This window comes from Tupaia chinensis, unplaced genomic scaffold (genome assembly GCF_000334495.1).
Source record: "Tupaia chinensis unplaced genomic scaffold, TupChi_1.0 Scaffold000632_1, whole genome shotgun sequence".
Lineage (NCBI taxonomy): Eukaryota > Metazoa > Chordata > Mammalia > Scandentia > Tupaiidae > Tupaia > Tupaia belangeri.
The window spans coordinates 595,038-611,996 of NW_006160152.1; the positions used below are offsets into that span (position 1 = coordinate 595,038).

Here is a 16,959-nt window from a genome sequence, read left to right on the forward strand (position 1 = left end):
CCCCCAGGGGGGATGGCCACACCACAATCCCTTCTCCTCCATTCTCCTCTCGGGATCTTGCGCATGCACGCACATGCGCCTGGCGTGAGTTTAAGCCACCAGGTCCAACTCTTGAACCACGGTCGACTACGTGGGAGTCCAGCAACATAGCCATTACACTAACTGCTGGTCCCTAATTGTAAGATTATTTTAGTTGTTATTTTTTAATTGGAACAGAGAGAGAAAGTGAGAAAGCAAGCCACCACATCTGGGACTCAAACCACAGTCGACCATGTGGGAGTCCAGCATCCCAACCACCATGCCACCTGCTGGCCTCTGCATCTGCTTCTTTCAATATTATTATGACTAGCACCAGAGACCAGCCAGACACTGGCCCTGAGCTCTAGGACTTCCCAGACCCAAGAACTGTGAACAAAATGAACCTCTGTTCTTTTTTTTTTTGGAGAGGATTTTGCTACAGGGCGTGTGCGCTCACCAGAAAGACAGAGAGAGACAGAGAGACAGAAAGCAAGAAATCACCCCCCAGGGGGGATGGCCACACCGCAATCCCTTCTCCTCCATTCTCCTCTCGGGATTCTGGGCACGTACGCACACGCGCCCGGCGTGAGTTTAAGCCACCGGGTCCGGGATGCAAACCGCAGTTGACTACATGGGAGTCCAGCGACATAGCCATACGCTAACTGCTGGTCCCAACCTCTGTTCTTTATAAGTCACTCTCAGGTATTTGTTTGGCAACACAATTGCCAACTGAAGCAGAAAACTCCTTTTCTTCGCTACTTGAAACTAAGACTACCTTAGACAATCCAGTTGTCTATCTATGTTGCTGGACTCCCATGTAGCCAACCATGGTTTGAGTCCCGGACCTGGTTGCTTAAACTCACGCCAGGTGCGTGTGCATGCGTGCCCAAGATCCCGAGAGGAGAATGGAGGAGAAGGGATTGCAGTGTGGCCATCCTCCCTGGGAGGTGATTTCTCGCTTTCTGTCTCTCTGTCTCTGTCTCTCTGGCGAGTGCACGCGCCCTATAGCAAAAACCTCTCAAAAAAAAAAAAAAAAAAAAAAGGAAAAAAAAGAAGTGACCAAAGCAGGTTCACTCTCCCACCAGTCATTTCTCCTGTAACCATGCAGCCTGCTTCAACAGGCGGTAGCTTCGAAGCTACTGTGGCAGCCAGGTGCTATTTCCGCCTAGTTCTTCTTAATCATGGCTGTTTTCTTTTTCTATCCTGGCCCACCCTGTTGCAAAGACGGGATGTGAGCTGTGAGTTGTGAGCTGAGAGGGACGGGATGCCCATAACACGGTTGTCTGCTTCCCTCGGGGGCTGTGTGGAAAGCGTAAGTATATAATTATGTTTATGCAAAAACACTTTCTACCAGAGTTTAAATACACCCTCTCTGTGCCAAGGACTTGGAAGACAAAAGGCTTTTGAGAAGAACATCGGAGAACCAAAAAAGCGAAGCCACAGTGTTTGTTTACACGACTTCGGCAGTAAATCCTCTGCAGAGGAGGTTGGTGTACGTCACCGACCACTCAGAGATGTACTTAGGCTCTACAAACATTTCTGGATCATCTCCTGAATGCGTCCCAGACACCGGGGAAATCATGATGGGGTAGCCATAATCCCACCTGATGGGCTTACAAATGTTTGAAAGATAGATAATATTTTTAATTATGGGAAAAATACGCATGACATAAAAAATGAGTCACTTAGGCATGTCGAGCTCTGCGGTTCAGTGGCATTAAATACATTCACATTGTTATACACCCATCACCACTACCTCCAGAACGTTCCTCCATCTTAAAATACGGAAATGAGGGACCAGCAGTTGGCGCAATGGCTGTGTCGCTGGACTCTCACATAGCTGACAGCGGTTCGAGTCCTGGACCCAGTGGTTTAAACTCACGCCGGGTGCATGTGTGTGCATGTCCAAGATCTCAAGAGGAGAATGGAGGAGAAGGGATTGCGGCATGGCCATCCTCCCTGGGGGGGTGATTTCTCGCTTTCTGTCTCTCTGTCTCTGTTTTTCTAGCAAGCACATGTGCCCTATAGCAAAAACCTCTCCAAAAAAAAAAAAAAAGGAAAAAATCACCCACCCACTCCTCATTTTCCTCTCCCGCAACCCTTGGCGATCACTATTCTACTTTCTTTTCTCTACAAATTTGAACTACTCTGGGAACCAGTAGATGGCATAATGGTTACGTCACCGGACACCCACAGTCGACTGAGGTTCGAGTCCTGGACCCAGCGGCTTAAAACTCACACCGGTTGTGTGTGCGTGCATACCTAAAATCCTGAAAGAATGGAGAACAGACTGTGGCAGGGCCATCCTCCCCGAGGGAGTGAGTTTTGTCCTTTTGTGACTGGTTTATTACACTTACCGTAATGTCCCCATCCATACTGTGGCAAGTCTCAGAAATATTTTTCAAGGCTGAGTAATATTCCGTTGTATGTATATACCACATTTTGTTTAACCCATAGCCAACCATAAAGGGACACACTGACTGCTTCCACCTTTTGGCCACGAACACACACGTACTCGGCAGGAGTTTTAAGCCATCAGGTCTGGTCGACTACGTGGGAGTCCAGCAGCGTAACCATTATGCCCACTGCTGGTCCCCCTCCTCCCATAAGTTTTGCAAGGCTGTATTTTTGTTTTCCTTAGTCTCTAAACATTTATTAACGTATTTATTTGTTTGTTTATTTGGGGGTTTTGCTAAATAAAGCCTGCACGTGTGGCTGAGAAGTTTCAAGCCCCGGAGGACCCCGTGAATGGGGTCTCCCACCCACCGACTGCAAAGGGCACGTCCCTCCGAGACCACATCCTAATTCTGTCGGAAGAACACCCTGCGGGCCACACTGCGGGAAGGACCAAGGGTAAGAAAACGGAAGCCAGAGGGCTGGACAGCGGCGCAGCAGTGATGCGACCCTGTGCAAGGCGGACGCCCATGGGACGGCTCTGGGTTCGTATCTGGAGCCCTCCCTGAATACGCCGAGACCACTTATGCCCTCCACCCGGGGCTGGATAGGGGCTGGGGGTGGGCTGCACCATCGAGACCCTGCTGGGGATTTTCCCTTTTTTCTCTTTCTCTTCTCTCTCTCTGTTGCTCCCTCGCTCTCAAGAAAGAAAAGAGGGGCAAAAAATACACGAATGTAACATTCTTTGTTGGAAACAATGTGTATGGTGAGACCCGGACCTGACCGGCACTTACTGCCTGAGTACTTAGCAACCCACACTGTGCACTAAATAAATAAATAGGGGCCCGCAGGTGGTGTAGTGATTAAGGGATTGGAGTCCCCTGTGGCTGATCACAGTTCGAGTCCCGGATCCAGTAGCCTGAAACTCACGCCGGGCGCGTGTGCATGCGTGCCCAAGATCCCAAGAGGAGAATGGAGGAGAAGGGATTGCGGCATGACCATCCCCCTGGGGAGTGACTTCTCACTTTCCCTCTCACTGTCTCTCTCTGCCTCTGTCTGTCTCTTTCTTTCTCTGGCGAGTGCACACACTGTATGATAAAACCTAAAAAAAAAAAGTCAAAGAACACTTAACAGACACAAGAATGTAACGGTCTCTACTGGCAATGACGTGCCTAGTAGTATCTTTGATTTGACTGTCACGAGCTGCGTGCATACTTTGAAAACCAGACTGCGTGCTGAGAGGAAAAAGGAAAGAAAATGGAGGTGAGGGTCTCAATCAATCACTCTCTCTCTCTCGCAGAAGAAAAAAAAAAGAAAGAAACTTAAAAAAAGGTTTATCAGGTGGAGGTTAAGGTGCTGCATCCTACAGGGCCAACTCCATGGTCCGAGTCCCGGACCTGGTGGCTTAAACTCATGCCAGGTGCGTGTGCGTGCGTGCCCAAAGCCCCGAGAGGAGAACGGAGGAGAAGGGATTGCGGCGTGGTCATCCCCCTTGGGGGGTGATTTCTCACTTTCTGTCTCTCTGTCTCTCTGTCTCTCTCTCTGGCAAGTGCACATACCCAATAGCAAAACCTACATAAAAAAGCGGGGCCGAGGGAAAGAACCCTTGACAAGAACGTCAAGATCTCTACTGGAAACGTGTTTTCTGACATCCTTGGTGTGACTATCACGCCCTGCACCTATACTTCGAAAAGTCATAGTGTGTTCCAGGCAAATAAATTAAGAGGGAAAAAGAAAAGAAAAAAGTGGAGTGGAGAAGCCTAGCAGTTAGACTCCAGCATGGTCAAGGCTAGAAATACTGGGACCAGCAGTTCGCGTAATGGCTATGTCACTGGACTGCCATGTAGCCAACTGTGGTTTGAGTCCTGGATCCAGTGGCTTAAGCTCACGCCGGGCGCGTGTGCGTGTGTGCCCAAGATCCCGAGAGGAGAGTGGAGGAGAAGGGATTGCGGCGTGGCCATCCCCCCTGGGGGATGATTTCTCACTTTCTGTCTCTCTGTCTCTGTCTGTGTGGCGAGCGCACACGCCCTATAGCAAAAACCTCTCAAGAAAAGAAAAAAAACAGTGGCAGTCACTCCAGGGTAGAGGACAGGCTGGATCCCAGACATGTCTGTGACCGTGAGCGAGGAGACACAGGGTCCCTGAGCCAGGGCTGGGGGCCTCCTCGCAGCCCGGTACTCGCTGGCCCCACCCACTGCCTGGTCAGTCCTCCAAGCCTGCCGTTCCTTCTCTGTGTAATGGGAAGGACAGGGCCCACCAGGAACAAGGTGATGGTGACCTGAGCCTGCCACCTGCTGTCTGGGCTGACTGTGCGTCACAAGCATCTGCTCCCTCCCTTTCTCTAAAACACGGGCCGTGGGGCCACTTGTCAATGCCCTTTTTGTTTACTTTAAGAGATTTTTGCTTTAGGGCGCATGCACTCACTAGAGAGAGAGATAGTGAGGAGGAAAATGAGAATCACCTCCCAGGGGGATGGCCACACCGTAATCCCTTCTCCTCCATTCTCCTCTCGGGATCTTGGGCACACACGCACACACGCCCGGTGTGAGTTTAAGCCACCGGGTCCGGGACTCGAACCACTGTCGGCCACGTAGCGGTGTAACCACTACGCCATCTGCTGACCCCTTTGGTCAATCCCTTTCTACTGCATCATGCCTGCGAGATGCCGTGGAAACCGTGAGCAGAGGCTGGACTCTGAATCCCCTGGCTCCGCTGTGCTGTTAGGACACCGCAGTCCACCTTGGGGATAGGGGCCTCTTTCAGGTCAGTCTCAGGGGTCAGGGTGACCCCGGCCGCTGCCCAGAACCCAAGTGGGAGGGAGCAGGCGCCTGGCAGCACCAGCCATGCCAGGTCCCACGCCTAGACAGGAATGTGCTGGAAGGAAGGTGGAGACGAATTGCAGGAGGTTTCCTCCCATATCTGAAGGGCTTACGGAGAGGAGCCTCTTCAATCCTGCGGCCTCACAACAGAGCATGCTCGGGCTGCCTGGCGTCCTGCTCCTGGGGGGTCCGGCTAATGACAGGGCTCCCTGTCCCTGCCTCAATCCCTTCCCTTCTTCCTGGCTTAAAGCTTATCTCCCTTTACTAACAGAAATCCCTTTACGAAAACAGCTGCAGGCAGGGGAGAATTCTTTGGATTTTCTGAAGGAAGATTGAGGAAGGGCAACGTGGTGGTGGAGAACAGTCTTGCATAAAACGAGGTATAAAGTCTGAAAAGGACAAGTTTGCAATTTACTGGACAGCCACCCGTGACTAGGACAGGAGGGAGGGGTGCCCTGCTGGGTGCAACGGGCTCTCCTTCGCTTTTCTTTCTCTCTCTCTTTCTCTCTTTCTCTCTCTCTCTCTCTCTCTCTCTTTCTTTCTTTCTTTCTTTCTTAATTTGACCAAAAAAAGAAAGAGACACACAGAGAGGGAAAGTGAGAAAGCAAGCCACCAGGTCTGGGATTCAAACCGCAGTCATCCATGTGGGAGTCTAGTGCCTTTAACCACCACGCCACCTGCTGGCCCGCTCATTCGCTTTTGAGCCTTGATCAGCCCAGCCCTGAAACCCCAAACACAGAGGACTGAGAGCGAAGTATCTTGATGTCCTGGCCACAAAGCAGGCTCGCCCTATCAGGTAGGCCCCCTGGCGAAACCTCAAAACCCAGTGATAACGCACCTGCTGTACCCTGCCCTGGGCAGCGGGGTTTAGAGTCTCAGGCATCTTAGAGCGAGGACCAATGGGTCCCTGTCCTCTGTCCCTACAGGGGGAAGCCAGGGCGGGCAGCTGCTTCTTTATGCCGGCCCCATTCCCCCTGTCTTCCTGCCTGTTACCACGGAGCTGCTTCTGTCCACATGACAAACGATAAAAGCAATGATCAAAGTAAAAGCTTTGCCTTCTCAGCACTGTAGTGGTCAGAATGGATAAATAAATAAATAAATAAATAAATAAATGATTCAAACTCAGAAATGGAGATTAAAATGATGACTGTTAGGGGCTGAGGAGGGGGCGCTGGACTCCCACATGGCTGCCCATGGTTCGAGTCCCGGACCTGGTGGCTTACTTTCTTGCTTTCCCTCCCTCTCTCTCTCTCTTCCTCTCTCTCTCTCTCTCTCTCTCTCTCTCTGTCCCTCTCTGGTCAAATTAAAAACAAATAAATAAATAAAGTGAAATGAAATGATTCTTTCAAAATAAATGAGATGAAATTATCTGCAGATGAAAGAGTCTGACAAATGGGACCAGCGGTTAGCGTAATGGCTATGTTGCTGGACTCCCATGTAGTCAACTGCAGTTTGAGTCCTGGACCTGGAGGCTTAAACTCATGCTGGGAATGGTGAGTTTAAGCTATGCTGCAATCCCTTCTCCTCCATTCTCCTCTCGGGATCTTGGGCACGCACGCACACGAACCTGGTGTGAGTTTAAGCCACTAGATCCAGGACGCAAACCGCAGTCGACTTACATGAGAGTCCAGCAACATAGCTATTACGCCAACTGCTGGTCCCAATAAATAAGATTTTAAATGAAAAAAAAAAAAAAGATATCTTGTCCCAGGGTACATGCACTCAGTGGAGAGAAAAAACAAATAAGAAATAATCCCCTGGCAAATGGCCTAATGGCAATCCCTTCTCCATTTTCCTCTTGGGAATTTTATTTATTTATTTATTTATTTATTGGAGAGGTTTTCGCTATAAGGCACATGCGCTCGCCAGACAGACAGAGAGAGACAGAGAGACAGAAAGCGAGAAATCACCCCCCAGGGGGGATGGTTACGCCGCAATCCCTTCTCCTCCATTCTCCTCTCGGGATCTTGGGCACGCACGCACACGCGCCCGGCGTGAGTTTTAAGCCACCGGGTCCGAGACGTGAATCGAGGTCGACTGCGTGGGAGTCCAGCGACATAGCCATTACGCTAACTGCTGGTTCCCCCTCTTGGGAATTTTTGAGGTACACACACACACACAAGCATCAGGTGTGATTTTCCGGTTACCACCCGGGTCCAGGACTTGAACCTGCAGCACTCGCCATGTGAGATGCAGGGCTTTAACCACCATACCCCTGCTGGCCTCTACTCCATTTTCCCCATGCTGTCATTGTCCCCTGAGACCAGGGGCTGGGACTCACTCTGAATGCTCCTTAAAGGGGCCTTGGGGACTAGCAAGGGTCTTGGGAAGGTTCAGAGACAGGACAGTCCGACCCCTGGGCAGACATGGTCCTTAAACACCGTGCCAGCTCGCGCCCACGGGGACGCCCCCCAGTCCCGCATGGAGACGCCCAGCCCAGCCTCCTGCGCACCCCACGATGCTGCACTTGGTTCCATAGCGGCCCTCGGACAGCGAACACGGCCACCCCCGCCAGGCCCCATCATGGACTCACCATGTTCATGACGGTGAGGATGAACCTCTGGGCGGCCTCTGCCCCGTGGTACTGCACCATGTCCGCGTCGGCCACCACCAGCGTCTCCACCGTGTGCTCGCTGGTAAGCCGGATGGCGTTCCGCCGCTCACGCCAGTCCCGCGCCGGGCTGCCCTTCCGCGGCTGCTTCTTGTCTGGAAAACGATGCGGACACATGCGCAGGCCCTGGCTGATTGGTTTCCAGAACATCAGCCAAGAGGCATGCCGCGGAGCCTCCCCACCGCCATGGTGGGTCCCAAGTGGCCAGAGACGGACCTGGTGCCATGGAGCTCCACCATTCAGGGGGTGGGCCTGTGCTCGGGCCTCCGAGGGTAGTGAGGCAGAGGGAGACAGCTGGGAGGCTCACCCTGCCCACCTCACGGCCCAAGAGGCACCAGAAAGGAGACCTGTGCTGGGCAGACAGGTGGCATGGTGGATAAAGCACTGGACTCCCACATGGCAGACTGCAGTTCTAGTCCCAGACCTGACGGCTTGCTTTCTCACTTTGTCTCTGTCTCTCTTTCTGGTCAAAATTAAAATAAAAAAAAGGATGAATAAAATGAAATAAAATGGGGGCCAGCAGGTGGAGTGGTAGTTAAGCAAGCTGGACTCTCATGTGGTTGATTAAGGTTTGAGTCCTGGACCTGGGGGATTGCTTTCTCACTTTTCCTCTTTCTCTCACTCTGTCTCTCTTTCCCTCTCTGGTCAAATTTAAAGAAAGGAAGGAAAGAAAGAAAGTCAAATAAAATAGTTCTTTAAATAAAATGATTCTTTAAAAGAAAAGAAAAAGAAAGAGAAAGAGACCTGTGTCTGCAGGAAAACATGGACTAAAAATGGAAGCCTGGTCCCAGTGAGGATGGACAAGACACATTCCAGAAAGGCCAAGATTCTGAAAGGCTATGACCACTGCTGACCGCTGGGACCAAGGAGGCAGGGGCTGGGGACCGGGACGTTCCTGGAAGCTGACACCCGAGTGACTGTACCAAGACCCACCACAGGGAGCGTAAGTGCTGGCAGGCACAAAAGCATGACTTCAATCCTAACAGTTGGGGCCAGTGGTGGTGTAGTGGTTAGTGCACTGGATTCCCACATGGCTGACTCTGCAGTTTCAATCCTGGACCTGGAGGCTAAAAAAAAAAAAAATCACACTGGCGTGGGACCAGCAGTTAGCTACGTCGCTGGACTCCCATGTAGTCGACCCGTGGTTCAAGTCCCGGACCCGGTGGCTTAAACTCACACCAGATGCGTGTGCGTGTGTGCCCAAGATCCCGAGGAGAATGGAGGAGAAGGGATTGCGGCGTGGCCATCCCCCCCGGGAGGAAGGGGTGATTTCTTGCTTTCTGTCTCTCTGGCGACCACACGCGCCCTATAGCAACAAAAACTCTCCAAAAAAAAAAAAATCACACTGACACGTGTGTATATGTGTGTCACCAAATCCCAGGAGGATGGAGAAGGGATTGTGGTGTGGCCATCCTCCTCGGGGGATGAGGGCAGGTGACATCTCGCTTTCTCTGTCACTGTCTCTCTCAGGTGAGCATGCACACACTATGACCAAAAATAAACAAACAAACAAATAAATATCAGAAAAAACACACAGCATGCATCTCCACTAAGGTGTGAGCTGGCCCTTCCTCCAGCAGAGAAGGGTGACTAGTCAATTTCCCTGTATGACCTTACTCTGACAAATGGCTATCATCCTTAATTAAAGGTTCCAGGCCTGGGACCAGCAGATGGCGTCATGGCTATGTCGCTGGACTCCCATGGAATCGACCTTAGTTCGAGTCCCAGACTTGGTGGCCTAAAACTCACACTGGACGCTGGTGCGTGCATGCCCAAGAGGAAAAGAGTGTGGTGGTTAAGGCACTGGATCCCACCTGGCTAACTGCAGTTCGAGTCCTAGACTTGGCAGCTTGCTTTCTCACTTTCTCGCTCTCTTTCTGTTTCTCTTTCTTTCTCTCTCTTCCCCTCCCCCTCTCTCTCTGGCGAGGATATGTGCCCTATAGAAAATATTAAAAAATAACAACGACAACAATTAAATATATAATTTAAAAAAAAAAAGATTTTCAGGCACAGGATCCCACATAGCAGACTCCATGGATCAAGTCCCAACCTGGAGTTCGAGTTTCAACTTGGGGGCTTGGAAAATATGCCAGGCACGTGTGCCCCAAATCCCAAGAATGGAGAAGAGGGTTTAGCCTGACCATCCCCCCGGGGAGGTGATTTCTCACCTTCCCTTCTCTCTTTCTTCAGCAAGCGCACGTGCCCTATGGCCAAAACTCACAAACACACACAGAAAAGTAAATACAGACATTCACCCAACGGCCTGGGTGTCCTGATTCACATCAGTATGGGTCAGGTCTTGCCACAAAACGAATGTCAAAAACCCTGGATCTTAGAGTCACAGATAAGGGATCGCGAACTGCATTCCCTCCCAATCCAGGTGTCCTTCCTGGAGGGGGTGGCAGGTGGGTGCTATCTCTTGACAACCTTAATCCTAATCTCCTCCCAGAGGTCCCATCTTTCAACCCCATAACTGGGTCAAGTTCTTGCCCTTTATAAAAGCATTATTTCATTTTATTTACTTTTATTGTTGCTTTAAATTTGCATGTGCACTCACCCAAGAGAGACAGAGAGAGAGAGAAAGAGAGAAGGGGGGGGTGAGAAAATAAGCCACTAGATCCAGGACACGAACCACCGTTAGCCATGTGGGAGCCCAGCACCCTAACCACCCTGTTGCCTGCTGGCCCCAAGTTTTTGCCCTCTTAATTCCATTACAATGGTTTAACATATGCATTTTAGGGGGGAAAAGTATTGCACCTCGGTTATTCTGTTCTCTAGATCTCTAAGTTTCGATTCATTTTTATCGTGGCAGATGCAGAAAAAGAGAGGAAAAAAAAAAAACCAAACAACAAAAACAGTGTCTCTGTCCACACGTCCTCCAAAGCAGCCCAGGCTGGGAGCACACAGACCCTGTGTGGGAACTGGGGTGCTGGGAGGGCAGAGAAACCTCACCTTTCTCCTCTACGTCAACAAGCGCTCCGCCAACAGAACTCTACACACCTTTTTATTGATTGATTTTCAGATTTTTTTGCCACAGGGCATGTGCACTCCCAAAGACAGAAAGGCAGAGAGGGAAAGTGAGAAATCGCCCCCTGGGGTGGGGGGGTGGCCACGCTGCAACCTCTTCTCTACCATTCTCCTCTCAGGACCTTAGGTACATGTGCACATACACACCGGTCCGGCGTGATTTTCAGGCCGCTGGGTCCAGGACTCAAACTGCAGAGTCTGCCATGTGGGAATCAGTGTCTTCATCACCATGCCAACTGCTGGCCTATACGGCCTCCCACTTTTTTTTTTTTTTTTTGAGAGGTTTTTGCTATAGGGCGCATGCGCTCGCCAGACAGACAGAGACAGAAAGCGAGAAATCACCCCCCAGGGGGGATGGCCACGCCGTAATCCCTTCTCCTCCATTCTCCTCTCGGGATCTTGGGCACGCACGCACACGCGCCCGGCGTGAGTTTAAGCCACCGGGTCCGGGACGCGAACCACAGTTGGCTACATGGGAGTCCAGCGACATAGCCATTATGCTAACTGCTGGTCCCAGGAAAACCACCCTTTTTGCCTGGAAATGATTGCTCCTCGTGTGCAGGGGAACTCCCTGCCAGGTGGTTTTCGGCAGCTGCAGAAATCTAACATCCTTGAAAAATGATGGTCTTCTCTCCTGTTTTTTTTTTCTTCTTTTTTCTCTCTCTCGAAAAGGGAAAAAATACGTTTTGCTCTCCAAGTCTAAATTCTTCAAATAACTACCTCAAGGCCAAGTCATTTTTATAAAACGACAGCTCTTTCATGCGAATTCTTCATACGAAGAAACGTGGAGAATAAGGGCTTTGTCCTTTCGCTTCGTTTGCTTGTTTACTGTTGTTATTCTTGTTGTGGTTCAGATCTGGAATGGAGAACTAATGATCCTCGGGGTCTCGAGTCAGCCCACGTTAAACAGGCGTGTGACTGTGTGACACCCCAGAACACAGCAGGGCCCGGTGAGGACAGGCGGGTGGACCCGCTGGGCCTATCTCTACAGGAGACAGCCATGCAGACACCAGGCAGCTGGCATCATTACCCACAGCCAAGAAATCAAGACACAGGGCCAGCAGGTTGTACAGACTAACCAGACTCCCACACGGTCGACTGTAGTTCGAGTCCCCGATCCAGCGGCTTAAAAATCACATCAAGTGGACAGATGTACGTGTGTGCCCAAAATCCCAGAAGGAGAATGAAGGAGAAGGGACTGCAGTGTGGCCATCCTCCCCTGAGGGATGATTTCTCTCTTTCTCTCTCTTTCTCTCTCTCTCTCTCTGGCAAGCATACATGCCATATAGCAAAAATCTCCCAAAAAATAGTTGAGGGACCAGCAGATGGCGTAATGGCTACGCCACTGGACTCCCATGTAGTGGACCATGGTTTGAGTCCCAGACCCGGTGGCTTAAACTCACACCGGGCGCATGTGCGTGCGTGCCCAAGATCCCGAGAGGAGAATGGAGGAGAAGGGATTGCGGCGTGGCCATTCCCCCGGGGGGTGATTTCTCACTTTCTCTCTCTCTGTCTTTCTGGCTAGCACATGCATCCTATAGCAAAAAAAAAAAAAAAAAAAAAAAAAAAGCCGAGACACTGATTCGGTCAACAAACACTTAGTGAGAGTCCACGTGTACTTGCACTGCTACGACATAGGTGACCATCTGGAAATAAACAGACCTTCACCGACTGAACAGACTAAAGCAAACTGTAAACATGACCAGCGCTAGGAAGAAAGAACAGGTAGTGTTTGGAGAGAACGTGAGGAGTGGCGTGCCAACGTATGCTGGGGGGCCAGGAGAGGCTCCCCGAAGAAGTGACGCACAGGCTGAGGTCAGACGGCTACGTGAGAGTTAACCAGGGAGCAGGAGAGAGGAGTTGGGAGCAGTCCAGGCGGTGGGAATGGTACGTGCATGGCTCCAGGGACAGCAAGCAGCATGGAACATTCTAGAAACTGCAGTGAGCCAAGCAAGAGAGGCCTGAACACAGGCGGGGAGAAGCACGTAGGACAGTACTGGGAAGGTGAAGGGTTTTCTCTACTCCGGGAGATGCCGTGGAGGGCCTGTGTCCCAAATGTGTCACCGTGCTGCTGTGGGTGGAGCAGAATTCAGGGGCCAGCAGGAAGGTGAGGGCTCTGATTGGGCGACGGTAACAGGAGCCCAGGTGCGAGGAACCACACCTGAATGAAGATGGCAACCACATGTGGCAAGAGCAAGTCAACTGAGGAGGCCCTTCAAAGGTGGGATTAAGTACTGGGCCTACTGGGTGCACAAAGAGGAGGGGCCAGGGACCAGCAGGTGGTGTAATGCTTACATCGCTGGACTCCCATGTAGCCGACCACGGTTCGAGTCCTGGACCCGGTGGCTTAAACTCACGCCGGGCACGTGTGCGTGCGTGCCCAAGATCCCAAGAGGAGAATGGAGGAGAAGGGATTGTGGCATGGCCATCCCCACTGGGGGGTGATTTCTCGCTTTCTGTCTCTCTGGGCCCAGGAAGAGCAGAGTCTGGGGTTGGAGAACAGTCTGGGAGGGAGGCTGCTGTGCCCCTCCGGTGCAGCAGAGGGCAGTGAAGAGAGCAGGACAGAAGAGCAGGAAGTCTCCGTGGAGGGTGGAACAGGTGTTGGGGGTGGTGAGGAAATGATGCAGACCTTGGGGAAGTCGGGGGAGACACAGGGATATGGCTGGAAGGTACCAGGGCCAAGGGAGGACCTCCCTGGATGCCAGAAGTCGCAGCCTCTGATGGTGATGAAAGTGCCCTGCAGGGGACCCGTGTCGAGAAAGTGTCCCAGACTAGGGAAACTGCTGTCTGACTCGGGGAATGGGGAGCACAGACATTCCTGTTAGAAAAGAACAGAGCGGAACAAGGACGAGAAGGGAGGGGAAGGGAAGGAAAAGGGAAAGAAAAAGGAAGGAAGGAGGGGAGGGGAGGAGAAGGGAGGAGAACACAGGAGAGGAGAGGAGAGGAGAGGGGCCAGTAGGTGGCCTGGTGGTTAAGGACGCTGGACTTCCACGTGGTTGACTGTGGTTTGAGTCCCGGAACTGGCGGCTGGCTTTCTCACTTTCTCTCTCTCTCTCTTACTCACTCTGTCCCTCTCGGGTCTAATTTAAATTAATTAATTAATTTAATTTAATGATGTATTTAAAAAATGAGAGAGAGATACAAATTAGCAGCATCTTGGATAGATGCTCTTTCTGCCTCTATTGGGTCTTCCGAAAAGTCATGACGTATTTTTCTATACAAAAATGCGTCATGAGTTTTCGGACGACCTAATATCTCAACTCAAAAAAAAAATAATAAAATAAAATAAAAAGAAGCCTCCTCGGGTTGCCTTTCACAGACACAAGCAGATGCTGCATCTTTTGGTTCGGTTCTCCAGTGAGCACACATGCTGTGTAGCAGAAATCTCTCAAGTAAATAAAATGAATGACTTTTTGAGGCAAAAGAAAATGGAAAATCTTTGTATTTTTTTTTTTTTCATTATACACATTTCCCATGATTTTCTTTTTTTTCTTTTTGAGAGAGATTTTTACTAGAGGGCTCATGTGCTCACCAGAAAGACAGAGAGAAACAGAGAGACAGAAAGTGAGAAATCTCCCTCCAGGGGGGATGGCCACACCGCAATCCCTTCTCCTCCATTCTCCTCTCGGGATCTTGGGTACGCATGCACACGCCTGGTGTGAGGTTAAACCACCGGGTCCGGGACTCGAACACTGGTTGGTCCTATGGGAGTCCAGCACCTTAACCACTATGCCACCTATTGGTCCCTCTCTTGAGACGTTTAAAGATCCCTTGAATATAACCACCTTGACAGGACAATGCGGCAATTCAGAGGCCCACCAAGATGCATTTGGCTCACTCTAAAATTAAGGGGAAAAAAAAAAAAAGAAAAAAACCTTTAAAGAAATAAAATAATTAAATAAATCCACCAAGGCTTAAAATCCACCATGCCTGTCATCACTTTTTGCTGAAGTCTAGAGCTGAAAGATTACACTAGCCTATTGCGGCCTGACAGGTTTATCTTTTAAACTGATGGAAGAGGCAAAAAAGAACATTCTCCAAACACACAGCTTGAGGGGAGAAATTAATTAACGTGTTCATATTTCAACCAGAGCAAGACAGGACAAACAAAAGCCTGAAAAGAGAACTGTGTGTTCCCTGCACCTGGAATCCCCGGTGGGGATCCTGGGTATTGTTTCCTTTGATGGACGGTCTTTCATCTTCGACAAGGAAGTACAAGAAACTTCAGACGGTTCTGAAATTCCTCCACCTCCCTACGGGCCCAGGCCATTCCACGCACTGGTAACCCACATGGTTCCACTGAACTGCTTTAACACAAAACCCAGAGAAAGCCGAAAGCTCCGTACTCCCAGGCCTTTCACAGTCTGCTAAAGCACAGACCACCCTCTATGGGGGTTGCTAGTCACCTCCCCGAGTTGCTGGGTTTAGAAGGTGAAAACGGCTCTTCTCACCTTTGCACTTCCCCTACAGAGGAGGACGTTGGGTCTGTAGTAGGTGCTCAGTCATCGCCTTTGAATAAATGGGTCAACTACGAGAACAACTCAAGAACAGTACAGTAAATGAACAAATGAACAGAAAAATGAAACAATCCTTCTATCTCTTTTTTTTGGAGACATGGGAAGAAACAAAATATCCTTCCTTGGCCTTGAAGTGCTCTTGGACATCAGGGGTTCTTCCAAGAGTGCCAAACACCCACATTATTTCCAGAGTAGTATACAACCAGAAGTCCTTCATTCCCCCAAAGACCACTGGATCTCCCACAAGTGCCAGACGTCCCCAATGTGGACAGAGAGAGAAAAAATCGAATAACTAGGCAATGGGTCTGGAGATGAGAAAAGAAGTTAAGACGAGGGGCCAGCAGATGGCGTAGCAGTTACATCACTGGACTCCCACATGGCCGACCACGGGTTGAGACCCAGGGCCAATAGCTTAAAACTCTCTCTGGGCATACGTGCATGTGTGCCCAAGATCCCAAGAGAAGAATGGAGGAGAAGGGATTGCAGGGAGGCCATCCATCCTAGGGGGTGATTTCTTACTTTCTCTCTCTCTCTCTCTCTCTCCCTGATAAGCACATACACCCTAAGACAAAAACCTCTAACAACAACAAAAAACAAAAAGAAGAAGAAGAAGGAAGAAGAGGAGGAAGAGGAGGAGGAGGAAGAGGAAGAAGAAGAAACTAAGATATTCCCTTTCTGAGCCAGGCCTAGTCACTAAAGACAACCTTCCCGAATGCGAAAGACTTTCCAGGGCAGGACCTGCCCAGAGACAGCTAGTGGAACATGGCCATAGTCTTCCAAACCCATGGCCACCCTTCTCAAATGAGGCTCCACCTCCCAACCCTCTGATGGCCACACAGGGTTACCGTGGACAGCCAGTTCGGCCACTTCTTGAGGTGCTTCCACATGCAAAGCACCCATGGGTTCCAACGGGATAAATAAACCAGCCAAGGAAAGGACGGGGTGGAGACCCACATTAATCAACTCACGAATTCCCTAGAACCTCTTGCTCCCAATTTCCTGTAGCCTCCCCGTGTCATCCTGCGGCTTCCTCTGACTCCACCAGGAGGCCACCGCATCATCACTCTTGGCGGTCATGAGTTCAAGCACGTCATCTCTGTCCCACATCCTGGCCTCAGAAGCTCCCAGAGTTCCATCTGGAAAGTTCTACCCCCACCCCCAGGAGTCACGTGACTACCTCGCACTCACAACTCAAAATGCTGCTTCCTCAAAGAGGCCTTCCCTGGATCCCTTCATTGAAATCACCACAGCACGCTTTCCTGTTCGCTGGAGAATTCACCACTATCTGTAATTATCTACTGGTTCGGGACCAGCAGTTGGCGTAATGGCTATGTCGCTGGACTCCCATGTAGTCAACTGCGGTTTGCGTCCCGGACCCGGTGGCTTAAAACTCACGCTGGGTGCGTGTGCGTGCCCAAGATCCCGAGAGGAGAATGGAGGAGAAGGGATTGTGGCGTGGCCATTCCCCCTCGGGGGTGATTTCCTGCTTTCTATCTCTGTCTCTTTCTGTCTGTCTGTCGAGCGCACGCACCCTATAGCAAAATAAACTCTCCAAAAAAAAAAAAAGAAAGGG

At 50.6% G+C, this 16,959-nt stretch overlaps 1 protein-coding gene across 1 annotated transcript in view; it reads right to left on the reverse strand.

Moving 5' to 3' along the window:
• Positions 1-16,959, reverse strand: part of ADAMTS17 (ADAM metallopeptidase with thrombospondin type 1 motif 17) — a 269,537-nt gene that overhangs the window by 213,587 nt on the left and 38,991 nt on the right. Inside the window, exon 6 of the mRNA XM_027776149.1 lies at positions 7,765-7,937. Coding sequence (XP_027631950.1) covers positions 7,765-7,937 — 173 coding nt within the window. The remainder of the gene's footprint in view (positions 1-7,764; positions 7,938-16,959) is intronic.